Source organism: Rousettus aegyptiacus, unplaced genomic scaffold (assembly GCF_014176215.1).
Source record: "Rousettus aegyptiacus isolate mRouAeg1 unplaced genomic scaffold, mRouAeg1.p scaffold_m13_p_1, whole genome shotgun sequence".
Classification (NCBI taxonomy): Eukaryota; Metazoa; Chordata; class Mammalia; order Chiroptera; family Pteropodidae; genus Rousettus; species Rousettus aegyptiacus.
Window position 1 is genome coordinate 72,708,586 of NW_023416284.1, and position 24,490 is coordinate 72,733,075.

The window sequence follows — 24,490 nt, forward strand, 5'->3', positions numbered from 1 at the left end:
CTCTACTGAGAAAGAAAAAATAAATCAACAGCGAATGCAGCCCTGGCATCAGGGAAGGAGGGTGGGGCCGTGGGAGTTTCATTTCAGCCTCCTGCCAGCACACACGGCTCTCACTTCACCCTTTGGAGGTCCCAGCTGTGCGGCCAGCTCTGACTTCTGAATGGCGTTTGCAAAGGTTAAGTGGACGGACGGCACGGCATGCTGACATGCTAAGCTTCCTAGTGCTCTCCCCAGAAAAACTCAGGACCCCAGGTTGGGGCCCGAGGTACCAGCCCCATTAGCTCACAGGACAGTGCTGCCCCCTCGTGGGGAATGGGCTCCTCGGCCTCTGATGAGAAACTGGCAGGGAAGCCATCCCTCCTTCGGGATTTCCCCAAGTGAGGCCCCAAAGACCCTCGCTGAGTTACTGTGCTTAGGACCCGGCACTGTCCTTTTCCACAGACAGGTGCCCTGAGCCTTCACATTGTGACTTCACCAGTTCCTGACTCTCAGGATGTCACCCCTAAATCAATCCCTGGGTACTTGGCCTGCTCAGCTGCCGACCGGAATGAAACTGATGCCAGGATTTGGGCCAATCGGGTCAGAAATCCAGGGAGAGGGCACTCGGGACTGGCTCTGAACATCGCGACAGGGTCCGCCTCCCCATTCTGGTTCCCGCCCCACTCCCAGTTCCCACCCCACAGTGAACAGGCAGCTGCAGGGAGCCCCGCCCCTCGCTCCACATCTCCTTACCAAAGGCTTTGGCGACATCTCCTGGACATGTGCAGCCTCCATCCTTCAAAGAGGAAAAAGCACAGAGGACGTCAGTGGGAGCTCACCCAGGCTGCCCCTTCCCCTGGAGTGACTACAAGGCATTACTCGCCTCCTACTTCCCAGCCAAGTATGCACCCCTCAGCGCCCAAGCCCAAGAGTTTTCCCCAACAGGGCACCTCCCATTCCCGGCCCTTCCCACTGCCTGGGAAGCTGCTGAGCAAGAGGGGCTCTGACCTCATCGTTCTCCCATGCTTTACACAACATACCTAGTTCATTCTCATTCAGTAGTCACCTCTCTCCACCTGCCTGATCTGAGATGAGATTTATTTAATACAAGAGATGAATTATTTTAAGAGCCAGAAAGGACACTGAGTTAGTTCCTTTATATTTCCAGCCACTCCATGAATCTCTCATTTACTTTCATGTAACATACCCGGTTACCTTAGGATCAAACATGCATTCCTGACACCCACTCTACCCACCCAGGGCTACCTGAATGCCTAGCAGGACAGCCTGTGATCTCGGGCTGCGCAGCACGGTTCTGCTCTGGGGGTTATGTTTAAACACCAACGAACCACCAGGTTTCTAGGATGCAAAGCCCACTGTGCTCCTTTACAAACACCGAAGATAAAAAGTGACCAGCCTTCCTGCTATTCACAATGTGACCTGTGTGAGGTCCAAGGAGACAAAGGGTGGTGAGGGTGGCCTACAGTAGCAGCCAGATCCAACAGGAAGAGGCAAGGAAGCAAAGACGCTGGACAGGGAGACTCGGCCCTCAAGGCTGGAGAGATGTGACAGAGCCCAGATTTGGTGCTGGTCTCAGAGAGAAGTGCCCAGAAAGTTGCAAAGAACACAGAAAACACAGGCCTCCCAGACTATCTGGCTTGACAATTGGCAGGAAGGGGTGTGCACCTCTGGAGTCGCAGGGCCTCTACGTGGAACTAGAACCGCTTTATGAATAGCATCTCCAATTGAGGATGTGGGGGTCTCTGTGACTCAATCCTTTTTATTCTATCTGCTATTTAGGCCTGTTGCTCCAGGGTCTAGAACTCCAATATTGCTCCGTTACTTCTTTGCAATTCTGATCAAAACACAGGTGTAACAGCTCGATCTTTTCCATTTATGAATATTTACTGACTACCAGTATTTCCTCAACTAAGTGTGTTATTCGCATGTAGCTTCAATGGTCTCCAGAGGGCCACAGTCTAGAGATGAATGATTATTCCAGAGGTAGTCTCTCCATGTAAAGTAACTGGCCAGATCCCTCTAGGTGAAGACACAAACAGGGCTGGGGTTCTGTACATCTAGTTAGTGCTTCAAAGCTCGAGAATATTTACTTTCTTTCAAAGATATACCCCCCACATGCCCTTCACTTGTCCTGCCAACTACTCATAAAGTGCTTTATCTCTTTATCAAAACCAGTTCTACATAATAGGGTTTCAAATATAATCTCAAAGATTAAATAAACTCATGCTCCCATTTAAACAGGTCCCTAACATATGTGACTTTAAACACATACACATACACATAACATACATACACATACATACATATACATACACACACATATCCCTTAAGTCTTGCTCACTTGCTTATGAGTACGTGCCTTGTGACTGCTAGGGTATCTCGTGTAGGGTTCTTAAATTTCATATTACTGTGGTCAGTGATGAGGCCTGACTCAGAAGACCTGAGGTACCAGGACCCCAAGAAAATGAACTCTTCTCTTCCCAGAATGGACCAAGACGTCCACAGTTAAAAGGATTTAGTGATGTACTGTGCAGAGGAAATCGTATGGTATCACCTGCTTGCTTTGCTTGGGTATGCATCTATGAAACAGACGATGCAGACGAAACAAGCCCGACTGCACATTTAACCCAATGCAACCCAATGTTATGTCATGCTGTAGGGCACAGGCATCTGCTCCCTACTATCATTTACAGGTAATTTCCAAGAGTTGTTCAAAGCGTCCTTTCACGCTCTCAGGAGGCGGAGTAGTAGGGTAATCCCCTGCACGCTAAGACACACAAAGACTTTTGTACATAAACATTTATAGCTGATGCAAGGTGGTTTTAAAAAATATTCAAAGCGTTACTTGTGTTTTTCAAGAGTGTTAACGTTATATTTTAGTAGAAAAGACATCATCATATCACATGAGTGGTGATTCAATCTGTGACTTGTCAGCATACCACTTCTCTAAAATACTTGCTCACCCCTAAAAATAAGGGGTGGTGAAAGCAAACATTGGATAGGCAGAGGGAATTGTTCCGAACTTTATTTCTGTATTCAAACACAAGAACCTGAAGTTGATAATTTTGTAGGTGGGGAATAGGGAATGATGGAGGCTCAGAAAGGTAGAGTGACTTGCTAAAGGTCACACATCTATAATAATGGAAAAACAAGCTTAGAACCCTAGTTAGGAATAAACTCCAAAAATGTTTAAAGCACACCTATTGAAACATTAGCAGTGGTTATCTTAAGATAATGGCTCTTTAGTCACCTTTATTTTCTTTACTTTTGTTTGCATTTTTTAACTTTTTCTAGCCTAACCTTTTTTGTTGGGAAATTTCTCAAGCCTAAAACATTATTTGAAAGAATTTGTTTAGATCTTTTTAAATAATGATCTAGCTAGCTGTTCCAGAAGTTCTATATTAAATCAATGAAATTATAGAAATTTGCTGATCAACCTTCACTTCTTTGCCGAGGGTTAGTGAGCTGATAAGTACACTAATGACTGGGTGTAGAGAAGGAGGGGGTTGGGGACTGTTTTGAATCAGCTCAACCCTCTAGTTTTTTGTTATTTTATAAAGAATACAGCACCCAGTATTCTCAGGCGGTCTCCCATCCAAGTACTATCCTCTATTATTAACGGCACCTTGTGATGTTGGGCTTCCTCAAACTTGATAGGCACGTTTCCTAAGTCTTTATAAAATGCACTGATTAAAATGTTAGACTTGAGTAAAGAAGAGACAATAATGATCCTAGTCACAGGATTTTCTTCTAGGTCCTGTGAAGCACTACGAAGTCCACATCATTTTAGTTATCAATTCAAATCCCTCCTCCACAAATAGTTCAGCGGGTGCTAATTTTTGGCTCCCCATCCAAAGACATGCTTGAGGACTCCAAGGGGAAAGAAGAGATAAAGCTGAAGTCTCCCAACCAATGTGGTAGGAAAAGGAGTAGATGTGAGGTCATGTGGAGACCTGCATTCTTTGTGATTTCAGCGAGCCCTTCATCCCCTGAGTCTCCTCATTTTCTAAATGGGGTGGGCAAGAGAAAGAGTGTAACACTGGAGATGGACAGACCTTGGTTTGAGTAATGGCTATGCCCCCTACCAGCAGTACAAACAAGTTACTTAAGGTCTCAAAGCTTCAGTTTCCTAACTTGGTGTGATGGTTAACTTTACATGTCAACTTGACTGAGTAACAGGGTGCCTAGATACTTAGTCAAACAGTATTATGGATGTTTCTTTGGAGTGTGTGGATTAGGTTAACATTTCAATCAGCAGACTGAGTAATGCATATTGTCCTCCCTAATGTGGGTGGGCCCCATCTAACCAACTAAAGGCTTGAAGAGAACAAAAAGGCTGACCCTTCCCAAGTGAGACAATTTTTCCTGATTGCATTTGAACTGGGAAATGGGCTTTTTCTTACATTCTGACTCCATTTGAAACATCAGCTCTTTCTGGTTCTCAAGCCTGCAGACTCGGACTAGAATTGTATACACACACACACACACACACCCTTATTGGTTTTGTTTCTCTAGAGAACCCTGACAAATACACTTGTCAAATAAAGATAACAGCTACCTTGTTAGGTTGTTCAAAGGATTAAAGATTATATATGTGTTATGCCTGGCAGATAGTAGATGCTCAATATACAACAGCCATTACTTCTTCTAAAGCTGTTTCCACCTTTAAAATTCTCTCCTCTGTGTGACCCAGCAGATGACAAAATTGACTGGTCACATGCTAATCTTCACCTTTGCAGGGGATATCCTGGATTTTTCAGTTCTGTGCCTCTCAGAAGCCCATGTGAACCACAATAAATAAAAACCTAATTCAAGTCCAGCCTCTTGGGTATAAACACCTGCTGAACACTCAATGCTGTGGCTTCCTTCTGAACTTCACTGACATGGACGTGCTAATTTAGCAACTAAAGTGTAAAATGAGAGAGCTGGAAGGAAAATGGGCAAAATGAAAGATCTAAAACATCTGAAGGGTTTCCAGCGGGTTTAGGACTGCTAGCAAATGAGTGAACACTACTTGGGACACTATTAGACAAAGAAAGTGAGGTAACCGCTGCTTTGAACCCCAAGGCACTCAGCTGGTTAGAAGGAATGAGCTCAAGTCAAGAATGCAGATAACATAAAAGTCTGTGGACTTCATTTGATCTTCTGACTACAAATTGAACTTCTAACCCCACCTACGAAATCTTTCACCATGAATGGAAAATTAAGAACCACAGAGCACCAGTACCACAAGCCTGAAATGTCAACATCCCTAACTGACAAATTCAGAGTTGTTCCCTTGGCACTCGCCTAATATATAGGCTTCAATAATATACAATATATAATTTATTAATGTCATGTGTATATATTGCATTGTGTGTTTACCACCCAACATTAAATTTCCTTCTGTCACCATATATTTGACCCCATTTATCCTTGTCTATTTTAAAAAGCTTCCCTCACAGTTCTCACATAGTCAGCCCAAGACAAGGCTACGGTGAACGCCGGAGAATCTCTGACATACTGGAGAATGGTGCTGTCTGGAGACACCTCACTCAGCAAATACAGAATGCTACGTTTACGTCCGCCTACTATACACTAGTTGTTCAATAAATAGGTGTTAATTTGCTCATGGGGCAAAAGCTAAAGGAAAGGGTATTGAATAGAGGGACTTAGAATTCCATCAGCAATCAATCAACCTTTAGTCATTTATTCCAGCTTCTAGCACAATAGTATTGAATGCAGGGCCTTAGAACTCTGTCAGCAATCAATCTTCAGTCATTTATTGCAGCTTCTAGCACAACAGTAGATGCTCAGTACTTGCTGACTGTATGGATGGACGGATGAAAAAATCGGATGAAGAATCGGAAGGTGCGCAGGAAATCTGCACTTGACTGAGAGTTAAGGGCTTCGGTTGTCACCTCAAAGTCACATGCAGTGAGGCAACAGCTGCAGCACTCAAACACTGCAGTAAGGCTCAAATGAGATCATATGCACGCATGGATTTTTAAAGAGTATTATCTATACCCTCAAAACAGGTCCAGAAATCAAACTTCAACAGGCTGAAATGCAGAGCCGAAAAGAAACAAGATATCATCTCAGAGGGGTATCTAATTTACCACATCTGGACTTTTAAAAAAATAATCTATTAATTATTTAATGTGGCAGCATGGCTTAGCATTTGTACAGTGAAGAGGTCTGAAGATTTAAGTTATTATGTTCGGTATGAGTCTACTGTTATAGGACCACTAAAAAACATGCCCCTCCTTCAGAATTTGTAAAAAAATAATACACACACACACACACACACACACACATACATGTATCATCCATGTAAGTGGAAACCACAGTTCTATCCAAGTCCATCCAATTATATCTGACATGTTCTGAGAATCTCATCTAGAAGGGGAGAAACGTAATCTTCTTCAACTGTCTGAATGGCGGTCATGATGATAAGGTGGAGTAGAATTACAGGTAAATCGAGGATTTCAACTTGACATTCATTTAATCCTTAATATTTAATGGCTGAGGACTATGGTGCTGTTATTCCAGGAGCTTCATGAAAGTGTTGTTAGGTCATGGTCTCTGCCTTTCCTTACCTCCTCCCCAAACATTTCTCGGCCCAAGAAAATCTAACATCTGCTCCAAATATGCCACCGAATCTGCTCTCACTACGGTAACTGGTGACCCATTGGTAGCATCTGATATCGCTGTAGATATGATTAGCTAAGATGAGGTCATCTTGGAGTAGGATAGGCCTCTAATCCAATATGACTGATGATCTTATAAAATGGAAAAATTTGGACTCAAAGACAGACACACACACAGGGAAGACGCCATGTGAAAATTGGAATTATGGTGCCAACAAGCCCAGGAACTTTGAGAAGCCTGGAGCAGAGCCATCCCTAAGGCCTCACGGCCCTGCTGACACCCTGATCTCTAACTTCTGGCCTCTGGGACTGTGAGACAGTGTATTTCTTTTGTTTAAGACCCCTGTTCAAGGTGGCCCTCTCATTTTCTCAAAGCTCCCCACATATTCCCCATCATGCTCCCTACCACCTCAAGTTGTTAGTGACTAGAATTATTATTGCCTACTGTGCCTGCCTCACTCACTGCAGGAGTCAGGAGCAAGGCCTGTATCTCTAAGGTAACCGCAATGCTCACTCGCTCCCAAGCACACAGGATTCTACTGAGTGAATGGCAACCAGGAAGCAGGACCTTGCAACCTGATATGCTCCCGATACAGTCCCAGCCCCTCTCGAAGACTTACAGAAATGATGTGCCCCTTCAGGCCATGGGCGGAGTCAGCACACTCAATCACAGCACTTAACTGGGGGTAGCCCACCCCCGTCTTGGTGCGGGTGGTGCACACGGAACCTGGATGGAGAAAGAAGTGGACCCCAAAGACAGATGGTCATGAATGAATAGAACATGACACAAAATGAACCTCCATCACACAGCCCTGCCCCAATTTACTGAGGGTGAACTTTCCATGGCTGAGGAAATGTGTGAAGGGAGGGGCTGCCCAGTAGTTCAATAGAGATGGTTACAACCACATCGTCTGGCCAGGCATTGCTTCAGGTCCTCATCACTGTCACCTGCTCATCCAGAACATACTCTACCCCAGTGGTCCCCAAACTTGCTGGTACCAGAATCTAATGCCTGATGATCTGAGGTGGAGCTGAGGCAGTGATGCTAGCACTGGGGAGTGGCTGCAAATACAGATGGAGCTTCACTCGCTAGCCCAGTGCTCACCTCCTGCTGTGCGGGCCAGGTCCTAATAAGCCATAGACCGGTACCAGTCTGGGGCCCAGGGGTTGGGGAGCCCTGCTCTACTTCGTATCCTGCCATTATCACTCTCCCCTATGACACTGGCTCCCCCTATATGGCCAAGCACTGATTCTCTGTGCTTCAACCCCTCATTCCTTTCCACTTTCCTCCAATTTACAACACAATCACACTACACTTCGAGGGTCTTCTCAGACTGCACCCAGGGCCTCAAGCCTTCTTTACCTTCAACTTTTCTCAAATTACTAACTTCTCTACATCTCAGTGCCTCGCCCGTGAAATGGAAATACAAATGCAGAACACACAGGGCTGTGGTAGAAATAAACGGCATAAGAAATGAAAATCGTTTGGTCCGGGGCCTGGCCTGCAGTAAGCCCTTGAGAAAAGGCAGTGAGCACGGCCCCTATGCCCACACCTCAAGCTCACGCAACTCTGCCCTCAATGTGCTCCAGCCTCTTGTTCTTCATGATCTCGCAGTCTATCTCCAACCCTGTCCAGAGTCCCCATCCAGCGTCCCCATCCAGCATGGACCCTGGAGGTCAGCCTCCATTTCAAGTCTCGCACCAGCCACACAGATGCCTTCATCCTCCTGACGTCTGCCTTTCCCACAGTCGACTCCAGCCCTGATTGACCGTCTGCAGAGTATTGCCCAGTTAGGTCCAAGCTGAGTCATGGCAGGAGCACCAGCGTCTCTAGCACACAGCCCCTCACTCAACACTGCCTGCCCTTCCCAGCGAATGAGAACCCCTGCTCTGAGACCACCTACATCAAACTCCTGAATGTCCACCCACCCTCGTCTTCCACTTCCTCTTCTCTCCCTCTCACTCAGCCTGCTCCAGCCACACTGACCTTTCGGTCCCTCCTGCACGCACGTTTCTTCCCGCCTTAGGGATTCTCTGTACGTGATGTTCTCTCTGTCCAAACACTCTCCTCCGTACCAAATTCTGGTCTTGCAAACCCTTTCTCATCTTTCAGGCTTCATCTTAAATGTCACTGCCTCAGGGAGGCTGTTCGTCACAGCACTCGTTCCAAAAAGACACATTTAAATAATTATTTGTGTAAGAACCAAGGATCTGTTTTCTCTGCCGGATGGTAAGGTCTACGGCTGTTCATTGTTGAAAAGAGCCCCCACATAACAAGATGCTATAAATAGTCACTGAAAGCCTGCCTGAGCTCAAGAATGAATGAGTCACCCACATGCCTGTCTCCACTGTTTCCCCACTCAGTACCTCCTGGATGTCCTGTGGTGTCAATTGTGGGGTGCCCCGGGGCCAGTACAAAAAAAAGCTAGATGTGAACTCCTCCACCACCTGCCAGACCTGGGGTTGAGGTACTCAGAGCCTTTGTGTTCTCTCCTGCTCCCCGCCACCACCAGTGGCTTCACAGCTTCCCACAGATTTCTCCCCGAGGTCTTTAAGGACAGGATCACACAGAGAACCATGTCCATACTCCCAGGCCTGACTTAAGCAGGGAAGGACAGGGCAGAATCCTGTTGCAGGGCAGAAGCCTTACATTTGTTGCTAACTATCCTGGAGCCAATAAGCTTCTCTCCCCACCTTCTGCCTCAGATCTGCACAGCGTGAGGCAGAATTAAAGTCTGATAACCTCTGGTTCTAGTTCAGAACTGGCTTTTCTCCCTCTCTCCCACTCAACTGCCAGATCTGCAAGGGAAGGCAGGGTCCTCGGCTGCAGTACCCCAGAGCTCTATGGAGCTCAGGGCCAAGGCATGGAAGTGGCCCTGATGAACCCAGGAAAAACTGAGCACATATTTTCTTCCAGTCAGAAGGGGAGGGGAACCCATTTGTAAAGCTTTTTCCTGTCCCCAGGAGTTACTTGATAATGAACCTATTTTAATGCTGTCATTTAGAAATTTTTACTCTAACTGTGTAATGTCAATACCTTCTCCAATCCATTTGAAGAAGTGCCTCCAATACAACAGGCTCAGAGAAAGCCTCTTAACTCGCTTCAGTCACCTCTGTTCTAAACAGACATCCTGGGGGGCACACAATGACACTGGAAGGATAATAAACCTTCGAGGGAAACAAAATGTATACACAGAGGATGTGCATGAAGGAAATGAGCACAGCGGAATGCTCAAGATTACAAAAACATCTCGAGAGCCAAGAAGATTGCTTACACACCCTCTTGTCCTATATAGTAACCACCCAGCACAATGGCAACTATGAGGCACTCAACACAGATTTCTGATTAAGTAGGTGACTGGTGAGTGCCCCTGCCTTTGGAAAAAAGAGTCTTCCTGGTCTATTATTAGCCTATTCTATTCTATTACAAAGCCTGGTCTATTACAGCCTAACCTAAGTAGGAGCTCCTTATAAGCAAGAACTGGGCCTTATCCTTTCTTCAACGTTTCAGTAATGACCAGAGCTGTCTTTTCTCTTGCTCAGAGTGTGTTACAAACTGGCTTAGGTGAGTGGCAATTTAAAAGGCCCAATCTTGAAAATCTCCCTGTGTGCTGAAAGCTCAGGTACTTTGATAAGCCTACAGGGCTCTTCTTCCATAATAGTCCCTTCTAGTACATTCTTTTCCCTCAAGGCTAGTAACTGGGCAAGTCACAACACAATGTCGCCTTCTGCCTCCCAGCTGTGCTTTCCCACACTCTTCTCATGTCAGTTTTCGCTTTGCTTCCTTGTTTGGTAATGTCTTTTGGGAGGGCAATATTTTTTTAAATCTTTGCTGTTTTATTCCCAACTGAAAATGTCTATCTTCTTTCCTCCTCTCCCATTTTAGTGTCTGGTTAATAACAGACATGTAAGGAAGAATTTTAAAACATGGCATAGAAGAATTTAAAAACATGGAATCTTGTGCTCATGTACGGCCAAAGGGGATGGTGAACACCACTGGCTCCAGGAGAAAATGGAACCTCCTGTAAAAGGACAGAAAGGCTCCGCCTTGTTCTTCTGTTCACGATGCCAATGGGTGGTCCTTAGGAAAGTCCTTAGAAGAGAGGATACCACAAAATCGGAGGTGGATATCAGGTGAGGAGCCAAAGGTGCTAACTGTCTGGGCCATGGATAAAGTTCAAATGTGGCCTCACAGCTTCATGCCTATTTAAAATGTTTGGGGTCCCTCAAACAGTTACAGGAACTTGAGTTATTCATGTCCATTAACTATCTTCATGGATTCTTCACTCCTCACCTTCATCTTCAGAGAGTATTGGGCCATTAACAAAATCTGCATTCTTCTCTTCCACAGTCATGTTCTGAAATTTGGACCTCACATTCTAACCACAGCTGAGCTCATTTAGAAGTTCCCTGGGGACATCAGATAGCAGGTCAATGATACTTCTAATCAGGAGCTGCTTCTGGAAGCTCAATGATAGTTCCAAAAGAAACGTGCTTTAAACTTGTGGATGGGCCATTCATGGGCTCCCTCCTGGCCATCTCCAGTCCCCGCAAGCCACACACTCCCTTCCTTCCCACATTCGCCCTCTGCTGTGTTCCCAGTCTTACCTGGTCCAACTCCCACTTTGATTATATCTGCTCCGGCAAGAATCAGCTCTTCTACCATCTCTCCTGTCACCACGTTCCCTGCCTGAGACAGAAAAAATATAGCTTGTGATCATAAACTACTTTTAGTGGTACAAAAATGAATGAGTGAGGAACTCCACACGTGGACACACGGATGAGCATGTCGCAAAGCTACCAAGCAGTCAAGGAACAACAACATAAAAAAAAGGGTAGTGGAGAAAACGTTGGATCTCATGTAATAGGAGCACAAAATCTGACACCTAGAGACTACATCTGGGTGAGCTGAGAGTCTGAGAAGGTAGAGAACTCTATGATTTCAGAACTCTAAGACCTGAGACTATATCAGTGGGGACTTTTTGAACATTTCAGCAATGGACGAAACAAAATTTTATGGAGAACCAAAATACAGAAAATAAGCAATGCAACACTCTCTCAGCTGATTAAAATCTTTATTGTTGGACATAAAATGCTTCACAGATTGTAAAACCCCTTAAGAACTTTTATGGAGCCCTAGAAACCAGGATTAGGAAACCATAGGTCATTTCACCGTTGGCAAGATACCTGGGTATCCCATCCAAGGGTCAGAGGTTCCCACCTAGATATGAAAGGACAGATGAGCCCTTATGAACCAATAGCACTGGACCATGTTCTGTTTTCAGAACACGAACCTATGGTTCTAAGAATAAACAAAGAAGCCAGGAAGAGGCGGAATCTGAAAACCAGGAGGATGCATCTGGATTGAAAATAGCACAAGTTCTTTCACTACAGGAGTCTGGAAACACAAAAATAGCCCTTTTTATTACAATTCACTGCCCTGTGGATTCTTCAGCTGGTGCATAGGAGACTGGCGAGATGCCTGACTGAATTTTCACAACTGTGCAAAGTCTTATTTTGGGAAATGCATCCTTACTCATTTTACTTTTTTTTTTTTTTTGCATTAATCGCTTAATTAATTCCCAGAGGGAATTCTTCCTTTCTAACCTAGACAAAGTGACTTTTAACTTCATATAGAAGGATCTCAGAAGAGGGAGATAAGGAGGGCTCAAAGCTGCTTTAATACAAACTGATATCTGACAATCAAAAATTACAGATGGGCAAGAAAGAGGGATAGAACATATGAGAATAAAATCTATGATAAAGGTGGCATTACAAGTCAGTGAGGAAAGGAACAGTATTTCAATAGACCGAGCTGAGAAAGGGGATCTTCTAGAAACAAGGTACAGTTTATCACTCATACTTTTCACCAAAATAGGCTTCAGGTAGATTAAACAGTTAAACTAAAAGTTTTACTGCCTCCCCACCGCTGCCCTGCCAATTTAGAAAAAAACCCTGAATATCTGTAATAAGCAAAAAAGTGAAAAAAAAAAAAAATAAGGACAGATCTGTCTACATGAAAATAAAAACTTGTGTACATATAAACACATACTTATACCTACAATCAACAAAACTAAAAGGCAAAAAAGCTAGAGAGGAAAATACCTGTAATTATGACAAAGGGTTACTAACATTACAAACCTCTTCTAAATCTACAATTCTAACATCTTACAGAATAACTGCCATGAACAAAGGACATGAGAAAACTAATGAAATTTAAAAAGTGGCTAATAAACACAGGGAAAGTGTTCAACCTCACTAATAATCAAATTTAAATTAGGATACCAGTGAGTTGCTATTTTTCACTTAACAAATTACCAATGACTATAAATAATAAATGCTAAAGAGAAAAAGAGTCTCCATCTCTTCTCATGGAATGTCTATTTTAGTACAGGTTTTCCTAGAAAGTAATTTGTACAAAGGAAATACAAAAATACATCTAATAAGTCTTTGATCCAATAAGTCTAGGATTCTCTCCCTGAAGGAAATAATCATAATGAGGTCAAAGGATTTAACTACAAGGATACGTTATTTATAACACTGCAAAACTGCAAATAAATACCCCTAAATGGGAAGGATTCAAAACCTTCCCATCCAAATGATGTTTGTAACCTTAGTTTAATGGCATGGGAAAATGCTTACATGATTTCAGTTAGATGTTAGAGGAAACAGAAGGAAATAGTAGGATCTCTATTTTGTTCCCAAAAAAAAAAAAAAAAGTACATATGTACATGAAAACATACACCAATATGCCAACAAATTATGTCTAGATGTAAGAATTATCTGACTTTTAAGTTTTTCTTTAAAATGTTCTGCATTTTATAGTAGAAACTGCATTGCTTTTATCACGTTTTTTTTTTTAAGCACAACGACCAGTATGAACTTTGTACCCAAGAAAGAACTTAATAGGAACCTGAGAAACAAGACTTAGAGCTCTCATTCTTCCTCACTGGTTGATCTGCTAAAAAAAAAAAAAAAATTTAAAAGTAAGATTAAAATTAAAATTTTCAAAATAAATTTAAAAAGAAAAAAATTAAGCTCCCCACAGTTTCATTTTCAATGTGGATTCCCCTGCGCCTCCCTCCCCCACCCCCAGTCTGGCACTCACCACCAATCATTTCATTTCAAAGGGGCTGCTTTACACAAAACTAAATAATTAAAGTCAGCTCCTGATGGATGGACCAGGTACAACCACGTAGGGTCAAAATTTAGAAGCACGGAGGACTTCACTGGCCAGGCTCCAGTGAAAGCCCCAGCCCATGCCCAGGCAGCTCGGGGCCTGGCTGTGATGTGCTGAGTAGGGGGAGTTGCTCAGGGCTGATTGGTGAGAAGCTGGCTTATCTTGGTCTGAAGCACCACTGTGTGCAGTGAATAGGGACTGTCGCAATGGGACTGCACCGAGCAACACATCTGCCATTTGGGCAGCTCATGCACAGTCATTTCTTGAGAAACCACAACAAAACAGAATCTACAAACCCTCTTCTAGGCAACAAAGACAGCAAACGGAGATTTCCATTGGGCACCCTCTCCCAAGGAGGCTGAGCACAGTCCAGGCTCCCCCATTTTCTGCCAGCAATGACTGCTCCTCCATGTCAAAGAGAAGGGTAAGGGCCCAAGGAAGACATAACAGTGGCAAAATTAACATGTCTAGTGCTTTTGCATCATTTAAAAAAGTCTTCTGGACAAAAAACAAAACCCAAACTGTTTTGCCCGAATTTTGCCAGCTTTCCTTTAGACCTGAACATCCAAGACAAAATAGTTCAGAAAGATGTGGGGTCGAATGATAGGCTTTCCACTTCCAATGTAATCTTAGGAAAATCATTTTGACTCTGAGTCTCCATTTATCTTGCTATAAAGTGGGGCTAATCGTGCTGTAAGGTTTACGAAGTTTATAAATTCCTAGCACATACCTGGTTGTCAGTTGAGGCTCAGTAAAATGTTAGTCCCTCCACTTATGAGTGACTTCTGTAGGTTGCTCTTCTACTGACTTTTGTTTCTTTTTTTAACTTTCAATTGTTGTCAAATAAATATAACATAAAATTTACTATTTTAACTATTTTTATATAATAAAGTACATGCACATTGTTATACAATAATCACTACTATCCAGCTCCAAAACTTTTTTGTCATCCCAAAGTGAAATTCTGTACCCGTTAAACAATAACATCTCTACCCACATTTTACTGGCTCTTCTGAGGCCTTTTGCCAAGAAAAATCCTTTCCACAAAATGGTATAAGGTAGGAGTTGGCGAGCAGCAGCAGACTGGTTTTGTCCCATGGGCCACGGTCTGCCAACTCCTGATATAAGATGATGAAACCTTAATGCCAGTGTCTTCTGCCAAGCACATGGAATGGCCCCCTACCTACCCTGGGGCACCAGAACATAAAGACATTAACAAGGCGATGACCATTTCCATGACATATAAAACTGTTTACTATGTGACTCTCAGAGACAAACATCACCTGAATCTCTGAGGCCGTCCCAGAAAGAGAATGGAAACAAAAAATCCGGGTTACACAGCCAGAAAGGTATTATCAGCCATAATAATACCTCATTCAGGTGAGGCACGCTCGACTGATAAGGGTGCACACGGCCGACACCTGCAAGGAACATTGGGGAATGTCTACCTCTCTGAGAAGAGGTACAGAATGGGAGGTGTCTCCTGTGGCTCAGAACCTTGTCTGACCATGACTGCTGGAGAAAGAAAGGCAGGCAGATGACTGGGCCAATGGCCACGGACAGAAACGGCAAGGCCATGCCCATGGCCACTTGGGATGGGCCGACAGTGGCTGACACAGTACTCCCCAGGGGCCCAGAACTGGGTCTCTAATCTAATCTGAACCGCTTAGGTGTCACTTACCTATCTCCTCAGAACCAGGTCACCAAAAGCCACCAGGACAAAATCATTTCTTAGACCTAACACGGGATCTTCCACATTCCAACAAGCCTGAGCTGGCACACGGGCTTGTTGTACAACAATCACATAGTAAACAGCATCATTTAACAGGAATCTCACTGGGCCTTGGGGTAGGCCACCTAGCTCTGTACCCCAGGTTGTGTGATCTTTGGAAAATTCCTTGACCTATGATTAAGTTTCACATTAAGAAATGTGGGTGCTCCTATCCTTACTCAGGAATTCGTTATTATTGAGAGAGAGAAGTGCTTCATCCATGCTGGTGCCTTTTCCCACAGCGCCTGGAATGTACCCAAGAATATATTATTCTCTTTCTTCTCTGAAAGTCAGCAGGCGAATGGCCACAGAACTTGTCATACTCTTCTGTCAGCCACTGCCACTGTGGGACCCTTCTCTACCAAAGATATTCTCTAAAACTCCCTGCTTCCTCCCTCCCTCCATGGGGCAAGGCTTGCCCCAGGTGAAAGGCAAGAAAAAAAAAAAGGGTGTGTTTGTAAATCCAGGCTGCACTGGGCAAAGGCAGCGACAAGGCCTCGCCCCCGACAGAGACACCCGGAATAGCCAGACTCTGCCAAGAACATTTCTGAGCACCCCTTCTGTTCATGGCATTGTAACAATCATAACACTCAGCACCCGTATTATATACCTTTCAGTTCCAAAACATTGGACAAATGGTAATGCATCCTTACAATGCCTCCAAAGCCATAAGAGAAATTATAGTTCTGTAAACTGAAGACGCTAAGAGCACTGGAGGTTTCCAAATGAATCACAGATTTCAGGGGTCAGTGCAGGCAGAGAATGGCTTAGGAATAAACACTTGCCTTGCCAAATTCTCCTGTTCATTTCTGGGGAAACCAACAAGAACAATGACAACTAACCTGAACCAGCCGGCAGGCTGTGAAGAGACACTTGTTGTTGGTGGCTGCCCAGAGGGCCGTGGGAACTCTGTACTAATCTCCCCCTCCCAGCCACAGCCCCCACAGCAACACCCCCTGCACTGGCAACAAGGCCCCTTCCCTTGTCCTATCAGCCTGCTTCCGTTCTGCACTGCCCCCTGTCCCTGGTCTTTGCCCAAGGGGTAGAACACAGGCTCCCTGGGGTCCACAACACACAGCCGGCCTCGGCTCTCAGTAGGGCCAACTGTGAGTGACAACTCATGGCCAGCTGTTTGGAGCATGCAAACAGAAAGTCATTGGGCTCCAAGGGATTTCTGATATTTGCTTTTTAAAAGAAATGGTGTGTACATGTCTTTTCCCTCTTCTTAAAACTAAAGCAAACAACCCCCATTCTTCCCACTCCCCATCTGTCTTCTCCATCAGCCTTCCATCTCTGACAGTTCTCAGAGCATACGTTCTCAGTGGTACTCACTACTGACAAACAACCATTTGTGTAAACCACACTGTTTATAAAACATCGCCCCATCCGACCCTCACAATAATTCTCCAGCCATTATTATCCCCGACCTCCTTTTTACGGGTAAGAAAAATGAGATTCAGAAGGTACATGACTTTGCCCATGTGGCTCAGCTCGTTTGGCTACCCCAACTCCAGGGGACATTAAGTTGTTGATTTTAATGGTGTTACAACCAGCAGCAAAGTAGATGAGGGGATGAGGGCTAGCGAGGCATCTGGGAAATGGTATGAAAGATTCGTTCCAGGAACAATGGAATACTGTGCAGCTTACATAAAACAATGTGCGAGCATCGCAACAGGCTACTGAGCTAAAGAAGGTACAGAAGATATGCAGCAGGGTCATCATTTATATGAGGGTCAGGCAGAGGCAAAATTAAATGGTGCTTTTTAGGAGTGTATCGAGGGATGGAGAAAGCAGAGACACACAAGGAAAGAAACAATCACCAGAGTCAGAGTGGGGCTTCTGAACGTGGGTGCACTAAAGGGCTGCGATTTTATGACCACTAAACATCCGTATTTTATGTACTTTTCTGTATGTAGGTCACATTCCACAATTTAATATAAGACTTACTAAAGAAAAAGTAAGTGGAGACACTAGGTTGGCTCATTAAATCCATGTAATTTCCGATTCCTAAACCTTCATTAACTCTTACACACAGTAATGCCAGTAGATATAACGCACAGCTTCCCAAAGTTATCAGTCCCTTGTGTCTCCAGGACAACCAAAACACTGAGGTGAACTGGAAAGACCCGGACAGATCTAGATCTCACCATGTCAGACGAGACTGTCAACAGCCGCCGTGGGCCTGCCTTATTTCCCACTCTCCAGAAGGCATTAACCAAGGACTCCTCTCCTAGTCAACAAATATCTGCCATGCTCTTTCTACCATCTAGATGTTTCTTCCTACAGAATTTATGTTTAATGCCAAATACTATTTAGGACTGCCAGGTCCCGGCTGAGGGGCCGGGGCTTCTGCCCTCCTGGGAGTCCAGCTTTCTGTTCCTTCTTTCATAAGAAAAAGTTACTACAGACGGCTGGGGGCAAAAGAGCAAGTTGGGACCACATGACTACCCACTGTAAGGTCACAAGGGTGTCATTTCATCACCCTCCACCACATGCCTAAAGAAAGTCGACTTCCCCACCTCAGAACTGGGAAGCGGGAAACTGGTCACACACATATCACCTACTGAAAGAAAGGAGCTTTATCACTGAAGTTAACAAGGATGGGGCACGTTAACAAGTCTAAAGGGGCAGGGCATGGACTCTGCATTCAGCCGGACCTGGCTTCACATCCGAGCTCTGCTGCTTAATGTTGCTGTGACCTTGTGAAAATCTCAAAATGCAAGAACGAAATAAGAGCTTGAGATTCCTCATCCGTGGTTAAGTTTGAGACGACAGTTGCTACTCTTTACAGAGATGTTGTGAAGAAGAGAAAAAACAGGTGTAAATCTTCTGAATCATAGTAGGCACTCAAAAAGTGGTTACTATTATTTTAAAAAATGATGTGGGCAACACTCTCCAACCCAACTCTGACATGGTACAGCTGGTTGACCTTGAGACAGTCTTGATCCTTTCTTCTCATGTGATTGGAAAGCATAAAAATATTTATTTTGAAAATCCTAAACAGAAGATTTAATTCCATCAACAGAAATAATTTCTGTCTCCTAACTTTCTTACAATGATGAAATGTGAGGAGAGATTCAAAATTAAACAAAGCAGAGTTAGGTAGCTTATCTGGTGGCCCACCTATAATTGCTGTATTAATTAAGACCAGTAAAGACACACATAATATAGATTTTCCAAAGTCCCAAATTTAACCTGAGAGCTTCTAGATCCTTTTCCTGAAAATCCGCATTGCCCAATAATAACAAATAGACGTTCTAACTAGTAAAAATGTTAATCATTAGGAAAATGCAAAAAAGACAGGAAAGGTCAAGAATGAAGATCCTAGATAAAACAACACACCAACTGATTTGTAAATAATAGTTGACTGTTGTGAAATGTTCATATTGTGGATTTCAACTCTTACAGCAGAATTTTACACTGGCCAAAGAGTGGGGCACGGATGGCATAAATACGTTAAACTAAATCCCAAACTAAAACTCAGTTTTCATTTTCAAAAATGTGTTCTTTGTTAAGGTGGGATGCAGACCTTTGTTTAAAGGTATCATATGGTAAAAAACATTCGATGAAATTTGGCAGATATAAAAAGCCAACGCCATATAATGTTGACCTGGAGTTTATATTTTTTACAAGGGAACCAGTTTTCAGATCTTCCACGGCTGTCTGTCCTTTTCCTAATGATTCTTAACTGTTCTTCTAATAAGAAGACACCAAAAGCTCTCAAGAGACTATAGCTCCCCCTGACACCCTGAATACCTCTCTCTCTGCTTCCTCATTTAGAGAATTTCCCACCGTACCTACCATGATGGTGTGTTCTGGAAACTTGGCACGGACGAGTTTCACGAATTCCACAAAATGTTCTGAATAGCCATTGGCCACATCCAGGCAAATAAACTTAACCTGCGGCACAGCCTCCAGGATGCTGCTCATCTTTTCCAGATCATTCTTCCCACTGCCAGAACTCACGGCTATGTGCTGTACCAAAAATAAACAAACAAGCAACAAACAAACAAACAAGAGATGTCAGATGTGACCAGTGAGTAATATTCAGAAGTCAGACCCTGCCTCCATCCATTCACCTGTCTGGGGATAGTACTGTGACCCTCTGAGGTTACCCTTACCAAATGTCCACAAGGTGGACCTGCTCAAGACATATGCAGCAACATAGCTAAAGGTTATCCATTCATTAAATTATCTAAACTTTCCCTCTGCTGTCTCTGCCACCATTAAATTGAATATATCCTTAACCCTGGACCTCAGCCACAGAATCTTTGTAGTAAACAAATTATTAACTATTCAGGAAAACTTGTTCTTGCTTTTAATTTCCTCAAGCTCTCTTTGTGGAACTCTGAATAGCAGAACTGCTGGTGTGAATTCTCCTCTTCCTGGACAAGAGAGACAGGAAGAAAATGGGGAGGCCACTCAACTCAGGCCTCCTCATGCCAAAGCTGTGGTGGTCACCCCAAGCCTCTCACTTTGGGGATCAGAAGGTGGGAGGGAAAGATATATGTCTAAAACTCCTCTGATAAAACTTCCTATTTTCATTTTTACTCCCAACACAGAACTAATATAACATGCAAACCATAACCTACACAAAGAGCTGCCAATCTCAGTGTACCTATGAAAAGGGTAAAGTGTCCAGAGGTATAAGAACAAAGGAACGTGAAATGCTCTTTCCCAACTGCACCTGCATGTGTTTACATCTGAAGACACCACACCCCCCTCACGACACCCTCTCCCTAACCTCCAAAGCACCAGTGCCTTCTAACCCACCCAAATGCTCTTTGGGAAAATACCTGTTTTTAGTAATTTATGCCTTAGTGAAACTAGGCCATGGGATTGTGTCCAGAGCCAACATCTCACCTTTGATAAGAATATTATAAGAATATAATTAGCGTATATATCTAAACCATAAGCGATAGATAAGGGACATATATTAATTTCCTGTTAGTCTCAAAAAATCACAACAATGTAGCTGGTAACATGATACATATTTACTCCAGATTCCTGGGTTTACTCCAGTTTCACTTATGTTGACAGTGTGACCACTGCAGGCTCAATTCATACATTATTTCCCTCCCACGGAGCTTTGCTATCTTTTTTTTCTCCTTCATTTCTGTTAAAGTTTGGCATAGGAAGTTCAAAATTCAGTGTAACTGTGTTTTTAACATTTGCCTTTTCCAATTAGCCTTTAATTTGGTGGGCTGTAAGTCAAATGACCACATTCAGTCATGAAAGCCGAAGTTCCAATTAGCCACACCTTGCCGAAAACTCATTGCTCCCCAAACTTCTTACAGAGAAGAAAAAGGTAAAACGAGAACAGTTCATTTGAACACAATATGGTAAAAATGAAGGATTTGCTACTAAGCCAGAATTATTTTATCTCCAAAACCACCCTCTCACTAATCAAAATCCACACATAATTAAAGCACGGCCAAAAATAAAATAAAATAAAATAAAAAGCCAGTGCAATTTCAAAAGCAGTACAATACAAAGTCATTTTCCAATCACAAAAAATCTGACCTTGGAGAATATCTCTAACACAAAGAGAGGGCTCTGCTGGCCGTGGTGCAGAACCACCTGAATGTGGCAGGAGGAAAGGGAGCTGTGTGAGACTGGAGCTTTTTGTTATTTTCAAACTGCCCATTTAAAAAAATAAAAAAATTAACAGCTTTATGGAGATACAATCACACATCATACAATTCACCCGTTTAGAGTGTGTGATTCAATGGTGTTAGTATATTTGAAGCGGTACACAATTTTAAAACATTTTTATGTTTTAAAACATTTTTATGTTTATGAGGTAACTCTCATAGCTCTTAGCCCTCGCCCTCTAACTCTCCCATCCCCCAGCCTTAGGCAACCACTAATCTACTTTCTATCTCTATAGGTTTACCTATTTTTGACATTTCATGTAAACAAAATCACATGTAACCTTTATGTCTGGCTTTTTCACTTGAAATGATTTCAAGGTTCATCCATGTTGTGGCATGTATCAGTACTTCATTCCTTTTTATAGTTTAATAATATTCTGTTGTATGCATATACCAGTTTTGTTTGTTCATTCATCAGTTGATGGATATCTGGGTTGTTTTGACCTTTTGGCTATTATGAACAAAGCTGCTATGAACATGTGTATATAAGTTTTCATGTAGACATATGTTTTTATTTCTGTTGAGTCTATACCTAGGAATGGGTCATATAGTAACTCTGATGTTTAACCTTTTGAGAAACTACCAAACTGTTTCCAAAGAAACTACACCATTTTACACTCCCACCAGCAATTCTACAGGAGGGTTCCAGTTTCTCCACATCCATGCCAACACTCGTTACTCCGTCTTTTGCTTACACCTATCCTAGTGGACATATTGTTTATTTAACTCCAAAACAACGTGTCATAATTAGATGTTTTTTTCTACAGCCAAAAGGAATGTTCAGACTGGATCTACCCCTGGCAGGAAACACGGGTATTCCCCAAGCTCTCATGATAAAACACATCACCTTTCAAGGGAAAGAAAAACAGATACTCCTTCGGGTAAATCCTGGTATTTTCAAAACAGGATACAGAACAACTTTTCTCAGCAAACCCCTGGCAGTGACGAAGGGCTGGGGGACCACTACTGCCTTTCCCCAGGTCTCTCCCAAGACTCTGTGTGTCTATCTGTTGCTGATTCAAACCCTTTTGACAACCCTGAAGATTTTTTTCCCCCTGCAACAAATGTACTCGTCATACCTGCAGGCTTTCTGGGTGATTAGCAGCAAAGAGCTTCCAGTCATCCATAGTGTAATGCTTATGAATTGCTGTAAACATGGAGTGCTAGGAAGCAAAACAGAACATTAAGAGAAGCTAAGTGCATCTTCTTTCTCCATGTGGTGGGGGCGGGAGCAAAAATACAAACAAAAGCATCAGGTATTCCTGCCAGTCACATTTAATTAGCTTTGAATATGCTCCTAGGAGCCAAAAACAGACAAAGGTATAACCAGTGAAATCACAAAACTGGGTTATGCATTCTAATCTGATGAGACAACACTGAATTCAGGACTTAGGAAGGGGTGGGGGGAATAAGGGAGAGTTCTGAGCCCCGCCTGGGCCTACCATCTGCATTAGGCCAAAGGCAACACAACCCTACCCGTAACAAGGACTGCATCAAGGCAAACTTCTGCTTAAGCAATCCCAGAGAACCTCAGCTTATACCTGAAAGCTTTTCCTTGTGTTCATAACCTAAACATTTCTTGTTTAGGAGTTGATATCCCTAAGGATGGGAATTATATAAATTATAATATTAAATCTTTGACTATCAGACTATCCATTGGGCATTTATTGAGTACCTACTTGGTGCAAGCAATCTGCATACTTTATTTCATTCACTTCTCAGAACAACTTTGTACAGTAATATTAGCTTCGCAGACAGAAAAGGACCTTAAGAAGTGAAATTTAAGAAATTTAACAATTGTTTGGCCAATAAGGGACAATGGCCAAAATCAAACTCAAATCTAACTACAAAGCTCAGCCTATGTCAGGGCATCTCTCCTAATCCCCCTGGATTCATTTCCTCACTTATGATTTTCCACTCTAAAGTTCTATGACTTTACAAACTTGTACTAACTCAGTAGATCCTAAAAATAGAAAATTCACAGTACCCACACATAGCTATTTCAGTGTACACTGTCTCATTAATGGAGAGTCTTTCCTATGAAAATGGGATGAGCATAATAAGTTGTACATTTTTCATGGGCTCATAATCTGATATATGAATTAATCAGGGCTATTTATTGCTCCCTGATTCCACCCACTTTTTACACATATACATAATTCATTAGTAGCAATGGCTGATCACGGAGCAGAGGAGGGAAAAGATGGGGAAACAAAATACAAATTCCTTTAGCAATTAATTTATTAGCCTCCGGCCCAAAGCTTAGTGGGGACTGAGGGATGACAGATAATAAAACTGATCATGGAGTCAGACAGACCACCTCCTATGCCATTATTTTTATTTTGAGCTCATAGTTTGAAAATCTTCTTCCTAATCACTGGCTAACAAAAATTCTCGGCACCTCCTGAGGTTAGTCTTGCTGCCCACAGCGAGAAGCTCTTTTAACTAATTGGATTTATTTTTTTCACTTGGCAGGACTATCAGTGGAAATAGATGCACACACCCTGTGTGCATCAGAAGCAAACACTCACATCTAAGATGAAAATTGCACCTGGGACACAGCTGCATAAAATAAAGGTTCTGCCCACGAAAGGCTTTTCCTTTATTTTTCTCAAGGCCAGTATTCTAGCTACTCCGTTTATAGACAATTAGACCAGTAATTGGCTTAAAAGGGAACTTGAGCTTGTACTGTGATCTGCCAGTGTAAATTAGGAGGTGAATCCCTTATTCTGAAGACAATTTGTGTTTATATCTTGGCTCTACCTCTATATGGCTGCATGCCCTAGGTCAAGTTACCTCTCCTTTCCCTCTCTGCCTCAGTTTCTTCATCTGTAAAAGGAACCTATCTGGAGCTAACAACATTATATACATTATATCCAGTGTTTAGCACACAGTACTCAATAAATGTTTTCTACATAAAATATAATAAATGCTATACCACAGACCATATACAAAGCAGTCCTGTCTTCATTATAAAGGCACTGTCCCTCTTCTATGATATGGCACTTGACTAACCTTACGATATGGTACAATGTCCAACTTCTTTTGTATCTCTATTTCCCAAAACTATCGCGGGTATTTTCAGGGAAGAAATGGATGCAGATCTAGACCATCTCACTAAATGCAAAGTCCAGACTCCATTCACCTTTTCTGATTGAAAAGGAGGGAAGAAAAGAAGTGCCTCTGGCAATAATCAGACTCAGTACTAAATAGTTTGGCCTCATGAAAGGACCCTTCTCCTCTTCCCTCTGTCTGA

The 24,490-nt window shown here is 43.0% G+C and overlaps 1 protein-coding gene across 1 annotated transcript in view; it reads right to left on the reverse strand.

Moving 5' to 3' along the window:
* GMPR (guanosine monophosphate reductase) overlaps positions 1-24,490 on the reverse strand; it is a 36,659-nt gene that overhangs the window by 6,130 nt on the left and 6,039 nt on the right. Inside the window, exons 3-7 of the mRNA XM_016119791.2 lie at positions 22,314-22,397; positions 19,382-19,555; positions 11,238-11,319; positions 7,250-7,356; positions 733-775 (exon numbers count right to left, since the gene is read on the reverse strand). Of these exons, the coding sequence (XP_015975277.1) occupies positions 733-775; positions 7,250-7,356; positions 11,238-11,319; positions 19,382-19,555; positions 22,314-22,397 (490 nt within the window). The remainder of the gene's footprint in view (positions 1-732; positions 776-7,249; positions 7,357-11,237; positions 11,320-19,381; positions 19,556-22,313; positions 22,398-24,490) is intronic.